The sequence below is a fragment of the Apium graveolens genome, chromosome 4 (genome assembly GCF_009905375.1).
Source record: "Apium graveolens cultivar Ventura chromosome 4, ASM990537v1, whole genome shotgun sequence".
Taxonomy (NCBI): domain Eukaryota; kingdom Viridiplantae; phylum Streptophyta; class Magnoliopsida; order Apiales; family Apiaceae; genus Apium; species Apium graveolens.
This window is the reverse complement of record NC_133650.1, coordinates 234,573,369-234,591,347: the sequence shown is the minus strand read 5'-3', so window position 1 is coordinate 234,591,347 and position 17,979 is coordinate 234,573,369. Positions and strand designations below refer to the sequence as shown.

Sequence of the window (17,979 nt, the reverse complement as noted above, 5' to 3'; positions counted from 1 at the left end):
GATAGTCATTTGCGGGAGCTTTTTTCACAATTTGGATATGAGAACCGGCTATAGCAAAGGCTATGGCTTTGTAAGTTTTGATACTCCCTTTGCTGCAAGCTTAGCCGTAATGCAAATGAATGGGTATGCAAATGTAAGTTTTATAAATGTTTGATGCAGCACTTATATATGAAATTTTTTAAAAAAATCTGGAGTAAGACATTATTTTATTTTTCTCTCAAAATAAAATAGAATATACACAAGTTTCACATTTTTTGCCGAAAAATAAATATATTTCATCACTTTCTCGAATAGTTCATGATTACATCAATGAACTCCAGGTGAGCGTTGCTCATCCTCCAAATACGATAAGCATTATCACTCAAATCATTATACAGGAACTGCGAAACACAAAACAAACATCCAAATCACTCAAATGATTTAACTAGAGTTGCCCCTTGATGCTATTTAAAAATGCTCTCAGTTCCCGTGCCTTTATTGCGTGTGCTGGTGATGCTTCATTCTCTGTATCACTCAAATCAATGAATTCGGCACATGGGACCTTAGCTTCTTGACATTTTTCTACATTAGGGATATGTGGAACATTATCTTCTTGGCATTTTGGGACATTACGGACACGCATTGGTGGTGAAGGGCTCAATAGATCAACTACCTCTGCTTGCTGCAAAGCCAAAGCACTTGACTTATAAACTGCGTCAACTCTTTCTAGATCGCTTTTGGATTTTGTACCAAGTGGTAGGCCTTGATTTGTGTGTCCTACTTCGGTTAAGTCACTTGTCTTGTCTGTTACTGATTGTCTATACAAAACAGCCTTTTGGGTTGCGATATGTTCATTTTCAATGTCCAGCAACAGGTCTTGTAGCTTTTTCTCAATTTCCCTGATAGGAGCTCCCTTCTCGGATCTCTTCACTCTTGGTTTACGAGTATTTTGTTTCTTTGCTAGCGCTCTTTTTTCCTCGAACTCTACAATTTTCTCAGGACAAGCACTGCAATGAAAGAGAACGTACCTCAGTCACTGCAAGCCGTTTTCATTGATTGCAACAGAAGCATGTTTAAAGTACTAGAACTCTTAAGTCACTCTTCAAATATATTATAAAAAAATTGACTCTTAGATCTTAGAGTATCTCCAACACACTCTCTATTCAAGTTCTCAACTCAAAAATTGAGGAGGGAGAATAAAAAAATTGACTCTTAGATCTTAGAGTATCTCCAACACACTCTCTATTCAAGTTCTTAACTCAAAAATTGAGGAGGGAGAATTAAAACGTTGCTCCAACAGGCTCTTTAAACCCACCCTTAACTTTAAGAGTCTCATCTCTCTCCTCCATTTTAAGAGCCAAATTTCACTCTTAACTATTATTTTATTATATATTTTAACAATACTATCTTTCTCTTTCCATTTATTTTTGTTTTCTTGTGAATTCAAGATGTTTCTAATAATAAAAAATAGATTAAGGAATCAATTTAAAGAGTACGGTTGGAGATGAGAACACATTAAATCACTAAGAGTCAATAATTTATATTATTTTTAAAGAGTGAGCTAGGGGCCTGTTGGAGATGCTCTTAACAAGTTAATGCATAGATTTTCGTGTCAAACTCCAACAATACTCTTTATCTTGGCTCCTAAGCTATATAATATTCATATTTGAAATTTCTCTATAACAAAAAATTGAATGAAAATATGTGCAAGTAGATGTTTTATTAATAAAATATAAGTTAAGAGCCATGTAGTGGCTCTTAAAATAGAGGAGAGAGAAGAGGCTCCTAAGGATGTAAGAGCCACTAGGAGCATTGTTGGAGTTCTATTTCTTTATGAGGAGCATTGTTGGAGTTCTATTTCTTTATGAGGAGCATTGTTGGAGTTCTATTTCTTTACATACTCTTTATATTTTAATTTAAGAGTTTGTTTATAGAGGGAGATGCTCTTAGTCCTACTTGCACCAAAGGGCCAAAAAATCAATAACAGTGGTCATAAATTGAACAAACACATGCAATAGGGGTTTACCATGTATAGACAAGATCACCCTATAAAGATCAGTGAATAGGCCTGCAACAGTTATGATTGCATACAGAATTTATCAAATGAACTACACAAGTTTTTTGGAGTAGAGATAGGTTGGTATCCCCAGGTCGAAACATGAGCATTTATAAATATTTCTCTAACCTTTAATTTTAGACAAATTTATTACTAAACAATAAGATTTGTACGTTTTTCAGTGTATAGTGCTTATATGAATCATTCTGCAAGCCAACTAGTCAAAATTATATTTGATGTCACTGACATTTTGAAAAACAAAGCTCTCAAGGAATAACAACAAAAAACCACTTCAACCAAAGTTAAAACAGAAATTACCACTCAATGAGATCAGCAGGTACCACAGAGGTTTGAAGTCCATCGATGTGTTCCCAGGAGACCTCAAAACTATCTCTTCCCAGGACCTTCCTGTGCTTGATTATATCTAACAAAGGACACCTGACTGGCATCTGTTGTCATAATATAGTGGTCAGACTGTAGAAAGGAATAAACAAACACAAAACAAGATTTTGGTTTCTCTTTTTTTTTCGAAGCAGGGATTTGACCCGTTGTTACAGATAGAAGCTAAATTCGAATCTGCAAAGGATATTGCCCAACTAAGTTTTATACAATATCATTAAGATCAACAAAAATGGACAGCACAACAAAAATGGACAGCATAGCAGGTTTCCAAATGATTTCTTAAGATGGAAGAACACAAAGACAAACTTTATATACTTTTAATATCCCTAGTCTTGTAGCCTAGTGGATACACAAACAAAAATTTAATATGCTTTTAACATCCCTATTCTTGTAGCCTAGTAGATACTTCTCTTCTCTTGGTAACAAGAAGTTAAGGGCTTGGCCTCAGTGGAGGCATTAACAAGTAACAACCAATCCAAAATTTCTGCAAATGATCATAACTAATCAACCATTTCTGTGAGCTTTGATCTTTAGGAACTTACGTCTCAGTCTCCGTCAATCGTCATGACCCTTAACCTTCGTGGGATTAATATACTGCTCCGCGGAACAAAAAATTTATTACAATATACTACTCTCCCAAATTAAGAATTGGTTTGGTTCATAATCAATTTCAGTAATCAATCAAAAGGGATTTGCAAACTATAGATATCTTAAACCATAGGGCGAAAAGATAATACAAGAAAATAAAAGTAGGCCTTCAAAATTATTAGGCACGTACAAGAAGTCCCTTGACTTCTAAGTGACAAGTCATGTAATTTTTAAAAATTAATCATCACTTAAACACAGTTGTAATAATTATATTAAATATAAATTTAAAGTTCTGCTCTGACTTGTACTGCAATACCTTGTCCAGTGGAAGCCGAACTCCAAGTGCAGATGAAGTAGAACGCAACTTGGCAAACTGCCGCAACTTCCTCTCAGCAATCTTCGGAAGGATATACTCATCTAATCATTATATCAAAAGTTAACTTACAAGTGGTGTATGTCCAAGTAGTCTCAAAAAATGACCCAAGAATGCCATCGTAAAAAGATAACAGAAGAATCATATTATTTTTATGGCAAAAAGAAGAAATATGTCACTTCAGCTTGTGTGATGGATGAAGAATTCATAGTTCTCTCCCTGTGTTCGAGTCTGATTTCAGAGTACATGGTACATGCATTTGTAGACAGATGGTAAACTTCGGAAATGGAAAGTAAAGCCGACAACCAAAAGCGCTACATTATTCGTTCTGTTGTTTGACTCAATAAATACATTATTCGTTTTGTTGTTTGACTCACTCAATAAATGCAGACGTGAGTAGAGACTATTGCAAATAGATTGCCAAGATTAAAATATATATGGCTGGTCATTTAATTATGGAATGAAAAGATGAGAAAACATATATAAAGAATACAAAAATTAGAGATTCACTGAATCCATGAAACAGTTGACAAACTCTTCACTATATCAATTGATATCGTTTTAGGGTAATTATATCAATTTTTGAGCAACAGGATGAGTGTATACATAAAACCATTAATTATAAAAACGTAGGTATTCACCGTATCAATATGGCATCAAAAGCAATGTAGACGCGTCATTATTTACCAGTGATTAAGGAAATAGAAAAGGCCTCAAGAACTTCTAATGCTTCATTGTGCATATCAAATAAAGTCCACAAGATTTACAAAAAAACAAAAATCCTTCAACAGTGTGAATGAGTCAATTAAGAAAAGCCGGGATGAAGCTCAACCTATGAATATCAATTGATTAAAAACAAATTAAGCTAAGATGATGGAAATAAATATATTCAAATGCAAGATGGTCATACTTTTCCTTTTGTTTTACTAGAAATTTGATCCAAGTTCTTCTTCATTTTACTTTGTAATTAAGTTCATAAAGAAATTTTAAAAAAATATTACTTCGGGGGTGGCTACTAATAATCTTACGGTTGACCTTTGTTTTACATCAAGTTTTATATAAAAATCAAATAGTAGAAGTGAACAATGATTTTTGCACCCAAAGAAATTACCAGTTTTCTCTGGAGGCCAGTCGAAATATCGAGCACATATATTCTGAAGTTTGAGGCGGTCAAACGAAAGGACGCCAAGAGCCCTGAAAGGTATATAAAAACATGAATTCTTCCCTCCTGTTCTATTTTCATGTTCAGTTCACGTGCTACTAGTACCAGGACAGTGTAAAAAAGAGTGAGACATTTAAAATGAAAGATGCTTAGTGGCAAGGTTCATCCCCAAAGACAACGCCATATGTTCCAATCCTCACCCCCTCCCCTTACACTGAAGAAAATGTAAACTACCAAAAGCGAAATGCTGAAGAGATAAACAAGGAAGGTGGAGAGATCACCTTTGCACAACCGAAGAGTCTGCTGAGTGGCATTTTGGCCTCAGATATGCCTCGATCACTGTTAAGTATGGGTTCTTGTTTTGCAGTTGATGTACAGGTCCTACATTAACAATCACCAACTATAAGTAATGCTTTTACAATAAAACCAAAACTTTTACAAATTTGAAAAACTAGCTCTGATCTGACAGTCTATAATTATTTACCGGCACATATACCAGAGAACTTAATTTTTTTCAAGTTATCTATATTTGAATTTATCGTAGTTTGACATATAAACTAAATCGAAGATTTTAACATCAGAGTACAAGTTTTATGATAGAGTAACATAAAAGATTTACGTTGCATTCAATTTTATGTTACATTTTTATCCCCCCCCCCTCACCCTCCAACACAAAAACTACCTATGTTCTGGATACATTCATCCCCAAGCATGACATCAGTGTACAGGGTAATTCAATCAATGAAGCAAATTTTTGAATGCTGTACCATTTTTGTTGATTATGTGAGAACAATTTTCTTTGTTAATGTGTCGAAGGGCATGATTTTGTTTCTTTGAACCCTTTGGCTTATTTGCAAAAGATAATCCTTCTGATGCAACTCGCTGAAGAACATTACATTCACCAATTGACTTAACAATCTGGCATGCTGCTTCCTGTACCAGATGGAATATATGTTAGAACTTCTGTAGCTGTCAAAACAGGCAATGACGGTTCGATCTTACCTGACCAAGCTTATGGACTCCAGGTGTATAATCACTTCCAAGAAGAAGTGCCAGAGTAATCTGAAGGATATAAATAGCCTGTTACCAAATATCTAAATAGATACTACTGATAAAAACATCCCATTCCGCCAATGACTACAATATTTTTTAATTTTGTTAAAATGTACTGATAGGCAGTACATAGATATTGTGCAGGAGATTTCACCAAACTACCATGCTAAAGTTTTTTGTGGTGGCATAATAACAGAACATGACATCTCTAAATAAAGATATACTATACAAGGTGCGTGAACAGACCTTGCTCGACGAGCGAGAGCACAGGATACACTATTTATGTTAGGTTCAGTATGCAAGGTTTCATGCTAAAGATCATAAGTCTTTGCCCCGGTCTGTTACAAACCCCTAGTGTCGAATACTTTGATACACAAACACACATACAAGTTCCCATGAATGTATTCTCCAGGCAAAATGAACATGTTTCATATGCCGGGGAGCCAAAATTTAAACTCTAGGAGCCATTTGGTGAAATAATTTTCACTGCAATACAGTTTTTTTATGCTAAATCACTGCAATGCAGATTGAGAAATAAACCATGACAGGTTAAGTAAATAGGACATGCAGGATCGTGTTCTTGCTATCACATAAAATTCTGATACAATGTCAACTGAGGAAAATCAGGGGCTAGTGTCTCACATAAAAGAGGATGTTTTGAGAAATCTGAAATAGGTTCCTATTCTGGTCTTTTTTAAAATAAAGAAGTATATTACCAAGGAGTTCCTTCCAAACCCGAGCTTTGTCTCAATGTCATTCATCTCATAACAGACAACATAACCACCTTCACCTATATCATCAGCCCTTATTTAAAAAAAATATATAATATAAAACAAATAAGAAAGAATAACAGCTAAAGAGAATGTTTGAAGAAAAAAGGGGAAAGAAAATACCAAGACATATATCTCTATACACCGTTCTTGCCCCGAACAAAAATATATCAGAATCTGAAGTGAAACATCCATCCTGATAATAACAGGCATAATAAGAATAAAACAAATGTGATATAATGGGTAATACATATTTCCATTACACACGCAAGGTATATGAATTTAATTTAAAAACTATAGAAGAGAGGGTTTCACTTACACATAATGATTCTGAGTTTAGCAGTGCACACTGAGCTTCAGCTTCCTCGAGACTGGGCAGTTAGGATCAGATGACAGAAGATATTTTAGAAATGTAGTACCAAAATCAAAGATGTTGGGACTCATGGACAGTAGTCATATGATATGTATACTCTTAAAGAGATTTTTGAGAAGTTATACTTATAAAGAGATAATAGTAATGTTGTGTTTAACATAAAAAAATGGACAAACTACTATTTCAAAACAATTTCCTTATTAGCAGAGTGAGGGGCAAACAGGAGTGCATCTGTAACTGTAACCCTGCTTGCAATCCTTAATTCCAAATTTTGACAGTACAGGCTCACCCCACTTGTTATTAATTAGTAACTTTGGTCAAGTCAAGTATATAACTAGATTACCTAATAATACAAGGAATCCCAAGCGCCATGCCAAGGATATTAGCCTCTTTTATCATACCAGAGAATCCTGATCCCATATTCCTTTGAAGTGAAGAAGCTTTATCTGAATCTGTTTCATCTTGAGAAACCTGCATTGACCAAAAAGAATATCTAGAGGTAATGCAATACTGTTGGATATTAAAAAAGTTATAGACTAGTGTATAAGAGAAAACATGATCATGAAATGCTTGAATGATTTTATTGATAAAGATAGGCTTATTTATACTGCATAACAGCAGCATTATTGCAGAAAATTATGCTCAACTAATACATTAAAAACAGCAAACAATCAGCAGAATATTCATGGTCCTTAATTATAGCATAATTGATTTTGACTCCTGATTTTCAGCTTCAAGAGTCATATCAATTAACACTCCTCCTTGACTCTGGAGCTGCAAACACCAAGCTTATGCCTCAAGAATTCATATCTACTTTTTGAAAGAGCCTTTGTGAGAATGTCAGCAGTCTGATTTTCTGAACTGCAGTGAATCAGTTGCACTTCCCCTTCACTCTGGACTTCTCTTAAGAAATAAAACTTAATTTTGAAATGTTTTGTCTTGTCATGAAATACTGGCTTATCAGCAATTGAAATTGCAGATTGGTTGTCCACAAATATAATTGTGCCTTCTTGTTGATTCATGTGTAAGTCCATCATGAGTTTCCTTAACCATAAGGCCTGATTTGCAGCAGCAACAGCGGCTATAAACTCTGCTTCAGCTGTGGATTGAGCAGTTATTTCTTGCTTTTTTGAACTCCAAGAGAACATTCCAGAACCAAAGCTAAAACAATAACCTAATGTGCTTTTCATATCATCTTCACATCCAGCTAAGTCGCTATCAGCATAACCATGGAGTCTAAAATTCTCAACTTTGCTAAACTTTACTCCATAATCAATTGTACCTTTAACATATCGTAAAATTCTTTTTCCTGCTTGAAAATGAATTTCACTAGCACAATGCATATATCTTGAGAGGATACTTACAGCATTCATAATATCTGGTCTAGTTATCGTCAGATACATCAAGCATCCAATTAAACTTCTGTAAAGTCCTTCATCAGTTTTAGGAGCACCATCTTTTTCATAAAACTTTTCTTTGTTATTCATTGGGGTTGTAGTAGGCTTGCATTCATCCATGTTAAACTTTTTGAGAATTTCCTTGGCGTATTTCTTTTGACATATGAAAATCTCATTAGTATTTTGCTGCACTTCCATGCCAAGAAAAAAAGTCATTTTTCCGAGATCTGTCATCTCGAACGCAGCCTTCATTTCTTCTTTAAAGTTGTCAATCTGCTTCAAATTGCTGCCTGTTACAAGTAAATCATCAACGTATAACGATACAACAAGAATTTCAAAATCTGATTTCTTGACATAAAGTGTGGCTTCACTTAGACTCTTAACAAAGCCCAAGCTTAACAAATGAGTGTCAATTCTGCTGTACCATGTCCTTGGTGCTTGTCTACAGCCGTATAAAGCTTTTATCAGTCGATATACCTTGTCCTCTTGTCCTTTACAAACAAACCCTTCTGGTTGCTCGACGAAAATTTCTTCCTCTAACACACCATTCAAAAACGCTGATTTGACGTCCATTTGGTGTACTGTCCAACCCTTTTGTGCAGCGAGAGCTAACAACATTCTTATAGTTTCCATCCTCGCAACCGGAGCAAATGTTTCTGAAAAATCCACCCCATAAATCTGAGCATACCCCTTAACAACAAGTCTTGCCTTGTACTTGTTTATAGAACCATCAGGATTGAACTTGGTTCTATAAACCCACTTGACGCCTATAGCTTTCTTGTGTTTAGGCCTATCCACCAATTCCCATGTCTGATTTTTTTCAATCATTTTCAGCTCCTCCTTCATTGCATCTATCCACTTCTGATCAGTTGCAGCTGCTTCGTACCCTGCAGGTTCCATCAAGGCAACATTGCATTTTTGATAAATTTCTGAAAGTAGCCTGGTACCTTTAACAGGTTCATCATCCACATTTTCGTTTTCTTCTTGAATCTCAACCTGCTTTTCATTTTCCCACTTCCAGCTTTCTGACTCAAGAAAATAAACATCTCTGCTGGTGACAATTTTGTTGCTTTGTGGTTGGTAGATCCTGTAGGCATTTGAGGTGTAACCCACAAATATTCCAACATCTGATTTCTTGTCCAATTTGTCTCTTTTAACTTGAGGAATATGAGAGAAACATAAGCAACCAAATGTTTTCAAATTAAGCAACTTGGGTTTGAATTTATACCATACTTCAAACGGAGTCATCTTACTCAAAGCTTTTGTTGGCAGTCTGTTTAGTAAAAAAACCGCTGTATTCGCAGCCTCAGCCCAAAATTTCTTTGGCAATCCTTTGTCGTGAAGTAAACACCTTGCCATCTCCATAATTGTCCGATTTTTTCTTTCCACGACTCCGTTCTGTTGAGGAGTGTAAGGTGCTGTCAACTGATGCTCAATGCCTGCATCTCTACAAAACTTGTTAAATTTTTCAGAGGTATATTCAGTACCATTATCGGATCTAATCATTATAATTTTGCTGCTAGTTTGAGTCTCAACCCAAGCTTTGAAAGTAGCAAAGATATCGGCAACTTCAGATTTTTGTTTCATGAAATAAATCCAACACATTCTCGAGTAATCATCTATAAATGCAATATAGTACTTACTACCATTTAATGATGGTGTACTCATTGGTCCTGCCACATCTGTGTGTATCAATTGCAGCTTCTCTGTGGCCCTCCAAGCACTATTTTGCTGAAAAGGAAGTCTACTTTGCTTTCCATACTGACATGCAACACATTTAGGTGGTTCCTCTCCTAGTGCAGGCAATCCTCTCGCCATATTGTTCTTTTCCATAAAGAGTATAGCTGCATGATGAAAGTGCCCCAATCTTTTGTGCCATAACATTGTGTTATCCTCTTTGTGTACAAAAGCCTCCTCTTCATGTACATCAGTCTGTTCTAGTTTTGTCAAATCCAAGGCGAAAGTTTTCCCTTTCATTTGAGCTTTGAATATATCTACACCTTTTGCATCTTTAATAACGCATTGATTGTCATCAAATAACACCTTGTAACCTTTTTCTGTCAACTGAGAAACACTTAAGAGGTTTTGATCAATATCAGGAACATACAAGACATCAGAAATTAATTTCAAACCTGTATTACATTGAATTTCAACAGTTCCTTTGCCTTTTACTGCAATATATGCTCCATTCCCAACTCTGACCTTAGAAACAATAGCCTCGTTAAGATCTTTAAAGAGTTCCCGATCATATGTCATGTGGTTTGTACAACCACTATCTATAAGCCATCTTTTTGTGGAATTATGAGCAGAAAAACATGATGCTACAAACAACTGCTCTTCATCCTGATATTGATTTTCAGCAGTCTTAGCTTCCACTTGCTGTGACTTACAAATCTTTTCCATGTGTCCCAGCTGACCGCATTTGTGGCATTTTACATCTGGTCTCCACCAACATCTGTTTGGAGGATGATTAGTTTTTTTGCAGTAAGAGCAAGGTGGAAAAACTTGAGCGTTGTTATTTTGATTGCTTTCAATGCTTGCAAAACCACCAGGTTTGTTCTTATTCTGCCAGTTTCTGTTTTTACCACCATCTTTGCTGAATGATTTGGCTTGATAAGCACCTTCCACAGTTCCTTCTTGCCTCATGAGTCTCCTTTGTTCTTGTGCTTTTAATGCATTCAGCAACTCAGCCAACGTAATGGTTGATAGATCTTTAGAGTTTTCCAATGCTGAAATCGTAACCTCAAACTTCTCGGGAAGTGTGACAAGTATCTTTTGAACAATTCTAGAGTCTGGAAAATCAGTACCAAGGAGTTTAACTTTGTTAGCAATTCCAAGAAGTCTATCAGAATATACCTTGATTGTTTCTGATTCTCTCATTCTTTGCATCTCAAATTCTCTGACCAGATTCAGCACTTGCATTCCTTTAATTCTTTCATCTCCTTCGTATTCGCTTTTGAGAAAATTCCAGATTTCAAATGAGGTCTTCATTGTCATAATCCTTGTGAATATATCTGATGAGACAGCAGAAAACAAAACAGCCCTTGCCTTTGATTTTTTTGTCTTCCTTTCCTTATGATGCTTCATCTGAGCCATGGTTGGATTATTAGCTAAAGCAGGAAGTTCATAATCCTCTTCAACCGGTTCCCATAGATCATTTGCCTCCAGATATGCTTCCATTCTAGCTGCCCAAATATGATAGTTTTCACCATCAAACGTAGGTGGTGTAATGCTGTTAAAGTGCTCAGAATCCATCAGGTTTATTTTTGTGTGTATGTGTTTGAGGGCTGGTCTTTAATCTCACAGGTCCCTTGAGATTAAAGCTCTGATACCACAATGTTGGATATTAAAAAAGTTATAGACTAGTGTATAAGAGAAAACATGATCATGAAATGCTTGAATGATTTTATTGATAAAGATAGGCTTATTTATACTGCATAACAGCAGCATTATTGCAGAAAATTATGCTCAACTAATACATTAAAAACAGCAAACAATCAGCAGAATATTCATGGTCCTTAATTATAGCATAATTGATTTTGACTCCTGATTTTCAGCTTCAAGAGTCATATCAATTAACAAATACAATATTACTGTGAAACTTAAGGAGCGGCAAAGATGATGCAAAGAAGAATGTGACGAGATTGCACTAGACATTAAAGAAGTTTGTACCTTATTTTCCAAATTCAAGCGCCTTCTGTAAGTTGACAATTTGATGGCAGGAATAGCTCCATCTACGGTTTAAATATTATGATTAAGAAATGAAGTCCATGTGTGATTTATAATGCCAGTGTTAAATTGTTAGTGTCTGGTGTTATACAAGCAACTTTGGTGATTGAGTCGGCTGTTAATCTGGTCCAGTTTAAGGTTCATAGAAAACAACTGACTATTAATTTAATGGCTTCCATGGCAATCAAATAGTGAGGACATATTTTACAGTAAATAAAGATTCAACATAGCTTGTCCTCTTGGGTTACACTCTCTTTACTGTATATGCACTATTCCACATGCAATCTCATAAGGTGTCTACACCACTATAGTTCAATAGCAAGTAAATTTCATTTGATAACTTCATTAGATGAATGAAACACATACTTCATAATTCATCAAGAAAAGGAAAATACCTACAATTTATGTATAAGAAGATTACTAGTAACTAATTGGATTTCTCCCCTCCATTTCCAACATTCAATCCATATGAATTAGTGAACATTATTTCAAGGGGTACGGCAGTTAGTAATATGCAAAAACACCTTCTTTCAACAATTTCATTATAATTATATCCTCCATACAACAAATCAAATGGTCAATCCCTTTTTATCACTTAAAAATCCACATTCGCAAAATATGTATCATCTCTTTCAGGTGACATGCCCAGTAAAAAATGTGTCTTTAATGTGGTAATTTAGATTATCAACAGTATTAAAACTAAGCATTACCTTTCCTACTAAAATTACGAAAAGTACATAAATTCGCAATCTTGAAACATAAGCACCCTAAATATGAAAGATCGCAAATATTTAAAATATAATAACAAAAATGGATAAAAGGGGTTATTAGTAGCAGTACCTGCAACCAAGATGATGGTACAATTCAATGCAAGGAGAGCTCGAAGACGGTGAAAGAGACCTCTAAGATAAACCTTGTCTTTGATAGAACAATGTGATTTGTTCACATTTTGTAGTTGTACAATCCAACAAGATAGATCTATGCACACCCTTTTGTCCCTTTTAACAATTCATAAACCCCATTTCAATTATAATTCAATTTCATAATCAAAATCAAATCTTTATTTCAAATAAATGGAAATGAAAAGAAGGGGTTAAGTGAATTACCTGAGATGTTCAAGTGGGAGAGTTTTCTTGCAAGAATCCAAGATGTCCCAGAGATGTTTCACTCCCATCTTCCTGTGAAATCCCTCGTGTACACAGTGATGCAGATACACGAGACCTTACAGTCGTATGTATTGTGGATGTATCATGCTTTAGTTATTTTAAAAAATAGAGTGAGAGGGAAAATATCGACTACGGCCCAAAATGGCCCATTTTCAAATTGTATGATACTGTTTTCCACATTCACCCCTAACAGCAACTCCAATATAGTTATAAGATGTTCCTTAAAAAATCATTATAAAAATGAATTCTAATGTTTTAGAATATGTTTAATTACATGTCAACTCTAACAACATTCTTTATAAGTGTATTTTAATAATATATATTATCTTTATAATACTACAATTTTGGGAATACATTTTATTCGAAATTACTCTTTTGCCCATATATTTTAATAAATAACAAAAATAGTTTGGTTGATGGGAATCGAATCGAACATATGACAACTAGATGCAAGTTAAACAAATCATCCACGTGAGCTAGAGACACATTTGGTTAAATTTTTATAACATTAAGTATTGAGTTAGAACTTATTTATTTACACAAGGTGTTTTTGGGGAAACATTTAATTCGAAATTACTCTTTTGCCCATGTATTTTAATAAATATCAAAAATAGTTGTTGTTGATGAGAATCAAACCTATGCCAATTAAACACATCGACCATTTGAGCTAGAGACACATTTGGTTAAATTTTTATAACATTAAGTATTGAGTTAAAACTTATTTATTTACACGAGGTGTCTTGTTTTATATTATTTACACGAGGTGTCTTGTCTTATATTAAATTTTATATTTATTTTAATATTTATATAAAACATAATGATTTGAGACTTGATTGAATAACTCATTTCGATATGCTAACATTACACTTATAACAAATACATGACTTCAACTAATTAAGGTAGAAGCTCCTTTGATTATATTTTGATAAAATTAAGTATTGAGTTGCATACTTCTTTCTTTATTTTGGGTGACTAAACCTATATAATTCAATATTTATATAGAATAAAATTATTTTAAGACTTGGGCAATTAGCTGATTACAATATAATAATTTTATACTCATGTGCAAAAATGAGATTATAATTTTTTTAATTTATACATTAAATAAATAATTTCTTGTTGATAATATATTATCATATTAACTTGTTGATAATATCTTACCATATAATAATAATTTATTAATTATCAAAACTCGGATAATTAAATCACATCGAAATACTAACTTTATATTCGTGTAACAAATAAGGGTATAATTAATCCGAGTCGAGTCGAAAACTGTCAAGCTCGAATTCGATTAAAAATATTCGGGTTCGAGCACAAACTCGAGTTCAACCGAACCTTAAATTTCAAACTCGAAATTCAGGTCGTAAAAAGTTCTATGGGTTCAAATTTTTTAGGGAAAACATGAGATTAGATTTGGATGGCTTAACCTATATAATCTAATATTGATATATAATAAAATTATTCTAAAACTTGAGTAATTAGCTCACTACAATAACTCTATACCCATGTACAACCACATGATTTTAATTATTTTTTATTTATAAAAATTTATACAAATTAAATAAATAACTTGTTGATATTATGTTACCATATTAACTTATTGATAATATATTACCATTTAATAATAGTTTAATAATTATCGAGACTTAGGTAATTAACTCACTTCAAAATACTAACTTTACAACAACTAAGGGTATAATCAAGCCGAGCCGAGTCGAAAACATTTAGACTTGAACTCGATTAAAAATGTCCGGGCTCAAGCACGGGCTTGGTTTCAACCGAATCTTAAATCAAGCATGAAACTCGGGTCGTAAATAGTCCGGTAGCCTCAAGTTCGGCTCGAAAACTTGGATTAATTTTACTAAATATTGACAAAAACTCGAAATATGATAGGTTATGCTCGAATTCGATTCTAATGAATATATAAAATATTAATAAAATATTAAATATTTATATAAAAATATATTTCAATATGGTAAGAGTGCATATAAATTTAATGGTAAGAGTGCATGTAAATTTCAATATGATAAGAGTGCATATAAATTTAAAGTATTTTCAATGGTAAGAGTGCACTCTAAACTTTACATTCGCGATATAATATAAATTTAAATATGTTCGACGTTGCAGTAGTCCTTCTAACATGAACCACACAATATGTTATGAAATAATACGCAAATATCGTAAAAGTACACAAAAAATAATAATATTTTTTTATAAATAAAGCTAGCCTATGCCTTGCACGGGTAATAAAGCTAGTTTTATTATTATATTTAAACTCTAGTTATGTATTTGAAATACAGAAGGATAGAGAAATGAATTTTTATTATTAAAATGAAGGTAGAATAAGAAAACACTAGGATGTTGCTGGAGCTCTATTTTATAGAAAATTCCTAAAATTTTAGTTAAGGATCTTAAATAGCTAATTTTTTGGAATTGCTCGGTAATTTTTGTGAAGTGTTAGAAGAGATACCGTACACCAAATGTAACATCATGTACCAATATTTTTATTTTACACGGAGTAGCACATTACTAGACATTTTTTTAAAAATATGAATACGTAACATGCTTTTAAATCATCTTAAAACTTGAAAGCATGTAAAGGTCAATCATCCACGGTCACGGAGTAGCACATTATGAGACATTTTTTTTCAGATTAATGTATAACACTGCAATAACTCGAATTTTTGAGACCTTGTAAAACATTTAATGAATAGTAACCCTGACAAACGGGGATAAACTTTTTAGCCCACACTATGTAGTGCATGAGAAAATGAGTTTCGGAGTTGATATTATGATTATACGTACCAAATGAGTGGTATGTAAACACTATTAGTTTTCGAAGAAAACGAACTTTGAAAAACGACCATATTTACGATTATCGAGGATTACGAGAATCACAATATAATTATGAATTTAAAACCTTACGGATTTATATCCAAGTATGATAATTTAAAAACATAAGAAATAAATACGAAAGGATTTTACGTCGCGAACCATTTACGAGGAAGTATTACGAAAACGTTTAAGCGACCGAGCAAACGCGTAAACGATTAAATAAACGTAACGCACTAAGTAACCATGTTAAGAAAGTAACCATGGTTACTTTATCAAATAGTGAGCTAAGGAGTAGGATGATCAACCAAGGCTATCAAATAGTAAGCTAATGAGCTAAACAAATGGCTTAGCTTGTAAACTCGGAAGCTAGTTGGATTTGTCCCCAAGATTTGCAACAAGAATAAAATCTTAGGATCTAAATTAGAGAATAACAAATCAATAAAAAGATATCACAACCTCATTTTCAAGAAGCAACCAAGGAAGCAAGCATAAAAACACTTCTTCTCTCCTAAAAACCCCCCATTCGGCCCTTCACCATAAAACAAAGAAACCAATTTCAAATCTTCAAGCTTTAGCCATGGATAAATCCTTCCATTAATTCTCAAGCTTCCTAACAACCAAACTAAGGTAAGATAAATCTTTGAGCTCTTTTTATCAAGGTTTGATGGGTGAAATAAAATCAAGAAAGTTGATAATGAATAGTGTGAATAGTAACTCTTCTTTGGTTTCTTGATTTTGATGGTTGTTTTAGGTTCCAAAAACCATACTAAGCACTCCCAAGACTTCACCATCATCAAGAACAAATCTCAAGCTCTCAAGAAAGGTAATAATATTTGATCCAACTTTATTTAAGATTTAAGTTCCAGATCCTTTTAGTATGTAGTTGTAAACCTAGTTTTAGTGGTGGTATTGCTGAAATCTTGATGTTTAGCTAAGTAGATTTAAGGTTGATTGTTGTTGCCTCAAGAACATGATGTTCTTGAGAGGAGTTAGTGTGTTGATGATGATATGTTGATTGTTGGTGGTAGTATAAAGATTTAAGGCATAAACTAAACTCCGATCATAACCGTAATCTCGCTAAAATGAACAAATCATAATTTTAAGTTTCTACAGAAAGTCCCGAGGATGTAAACTGTAGTTTCTTGAAAAAATTGATTATAATAGACAATGTTTTAAGGATCGTTTAGGCACTTGAATTGCTTTATTGCGATTTACGGATCAAAAGTTATGGTCGTTTTACTAAAAGTGATTTATGTGACAAAAACTGCTACGAATTACGAACTTTGAAAATATAAAGGATTGTCTTAAAAACGTTCATAAATCATGAAAATTTTACAGAGAGTAGTATATTGAGTTTCATAAATTCCATAAAAATTTCAAGTGAAAATAATCAATTTTCAATTTTATAAAAATATCGGAGTCGAGATCGCGCGATTAGAAACCGTAGAATCCATAAGCGGAGCCGACAGCGAAAATGAAAATGAACTTAAGATACTTAGAAAAAGGAAGCGACCATAACGTGAATAAGGACTTAAAGAAGTAATAAGGGTAATATAAGTTGAGAGGGTGCATAATAATTAGCGCATACGTGCGGGTAGTCATAAATTAGAACGGGACCTAACGAAACGACTTGTGTTTATGATTATAGATTTTCGAGCGGAACCTAGAGCATCCTCCACCTCGAGATACCCAGGAAAGTTTACGAAGCCAACTCCATTTACTGTTGTGTTGTGAAAGGATTGTTTTATTATCATTGCATAAATACCATGTTTGCCATGATACGTAGTAATTGAATTTTCGCATAATGTAGCGATGTTGTACGATAAGTATATATCGTAGAGTATTTAATTCCGCTTTAAGCGTAACGTATAATTATAAGACCGAGATTCGGTCATGATTTTAAGATGAAAATTCGGGAATCATTCCGGTGATATTATTAGGACAATTAAAAGTCCATAGTAGTACGATTTGAAGGACTCAACGTCCACTTACGAAATATTAAATACCTCGAACTTTTATTAAAATGATTTCCAAAGATCGTATTATCTCAACTATACTTTATCGTTCGATTAAGAAATATTTATTAACTATTT

General features: G+C 33.7%; 1 protein-coding gene across 4 annotated transcripts; it reads right to left on the bottom strand.

Annotated features, from left to right (window-relative positions):
- Positions 1-257: 257 nt before the first annotated feature.
- LOC141720696 (single-strand DNA endonuclease 1) lies at positions 258-13,213 on the bottom strand. Of its 4 annotated transcripts, XM_074523265.1 has the most exons (14): positions 12,989-13,209; positions 12,723-12,880; positions 11,826-11,887; positions 7,100-7,227; positions 6,703-6,754; positions 6,507-6,579; positions 6,330-6,403; positions 5,563-5,622; positions 5,328-5,493; positions 4,842-4,941; positions 4,510-4,592; positions 3,342-3,442; positions 2,354-2,484; positions 258-986 (listed from the first exon to the last, which is right to left on the bottom strand). In XM_074523265.1, exons 1-14 carry the CDS (start codon positions 13,054-13,056, stop codon positions 425-427), a joined length of 1,818 nt encoding a protein of 605 aa, XP_074379366.1. In that variant the 5' UTR covers positions 13,057-13,209; the 3' UTR covers positions 258-424. The 4 variants fall into 4 exon arrangements, with proteins under 4 accessions (XP_074379366.1, XP_074379364.1, XP_074379363.1 ...); XM_074523263.1 differs by lacking the exons at positions 258-986; positions 2,354-2,484; positions 3,342-3,442; ... (7 more) ...; positions 7,100-7,227; positions 11,826-11,887 and adding exons at positions 7,313-9,310; positions 9,407-11,338 and having other exon boundaries at positions 12,989-13,213; XM_074523262.1 differs by lacking the exons at positions 258-986; positions 2,354-2,484; positions 3,342-3,442; ... (7 more) ...; positions 7,100-7,227; positions 11,826-11,887 and adding an exon at positions 7,313-11,338 and having other exon boundaries at positions 12,989-13,213.
- Positions 13,214-17,979: the final 4,766 nt, after the last annotated feature.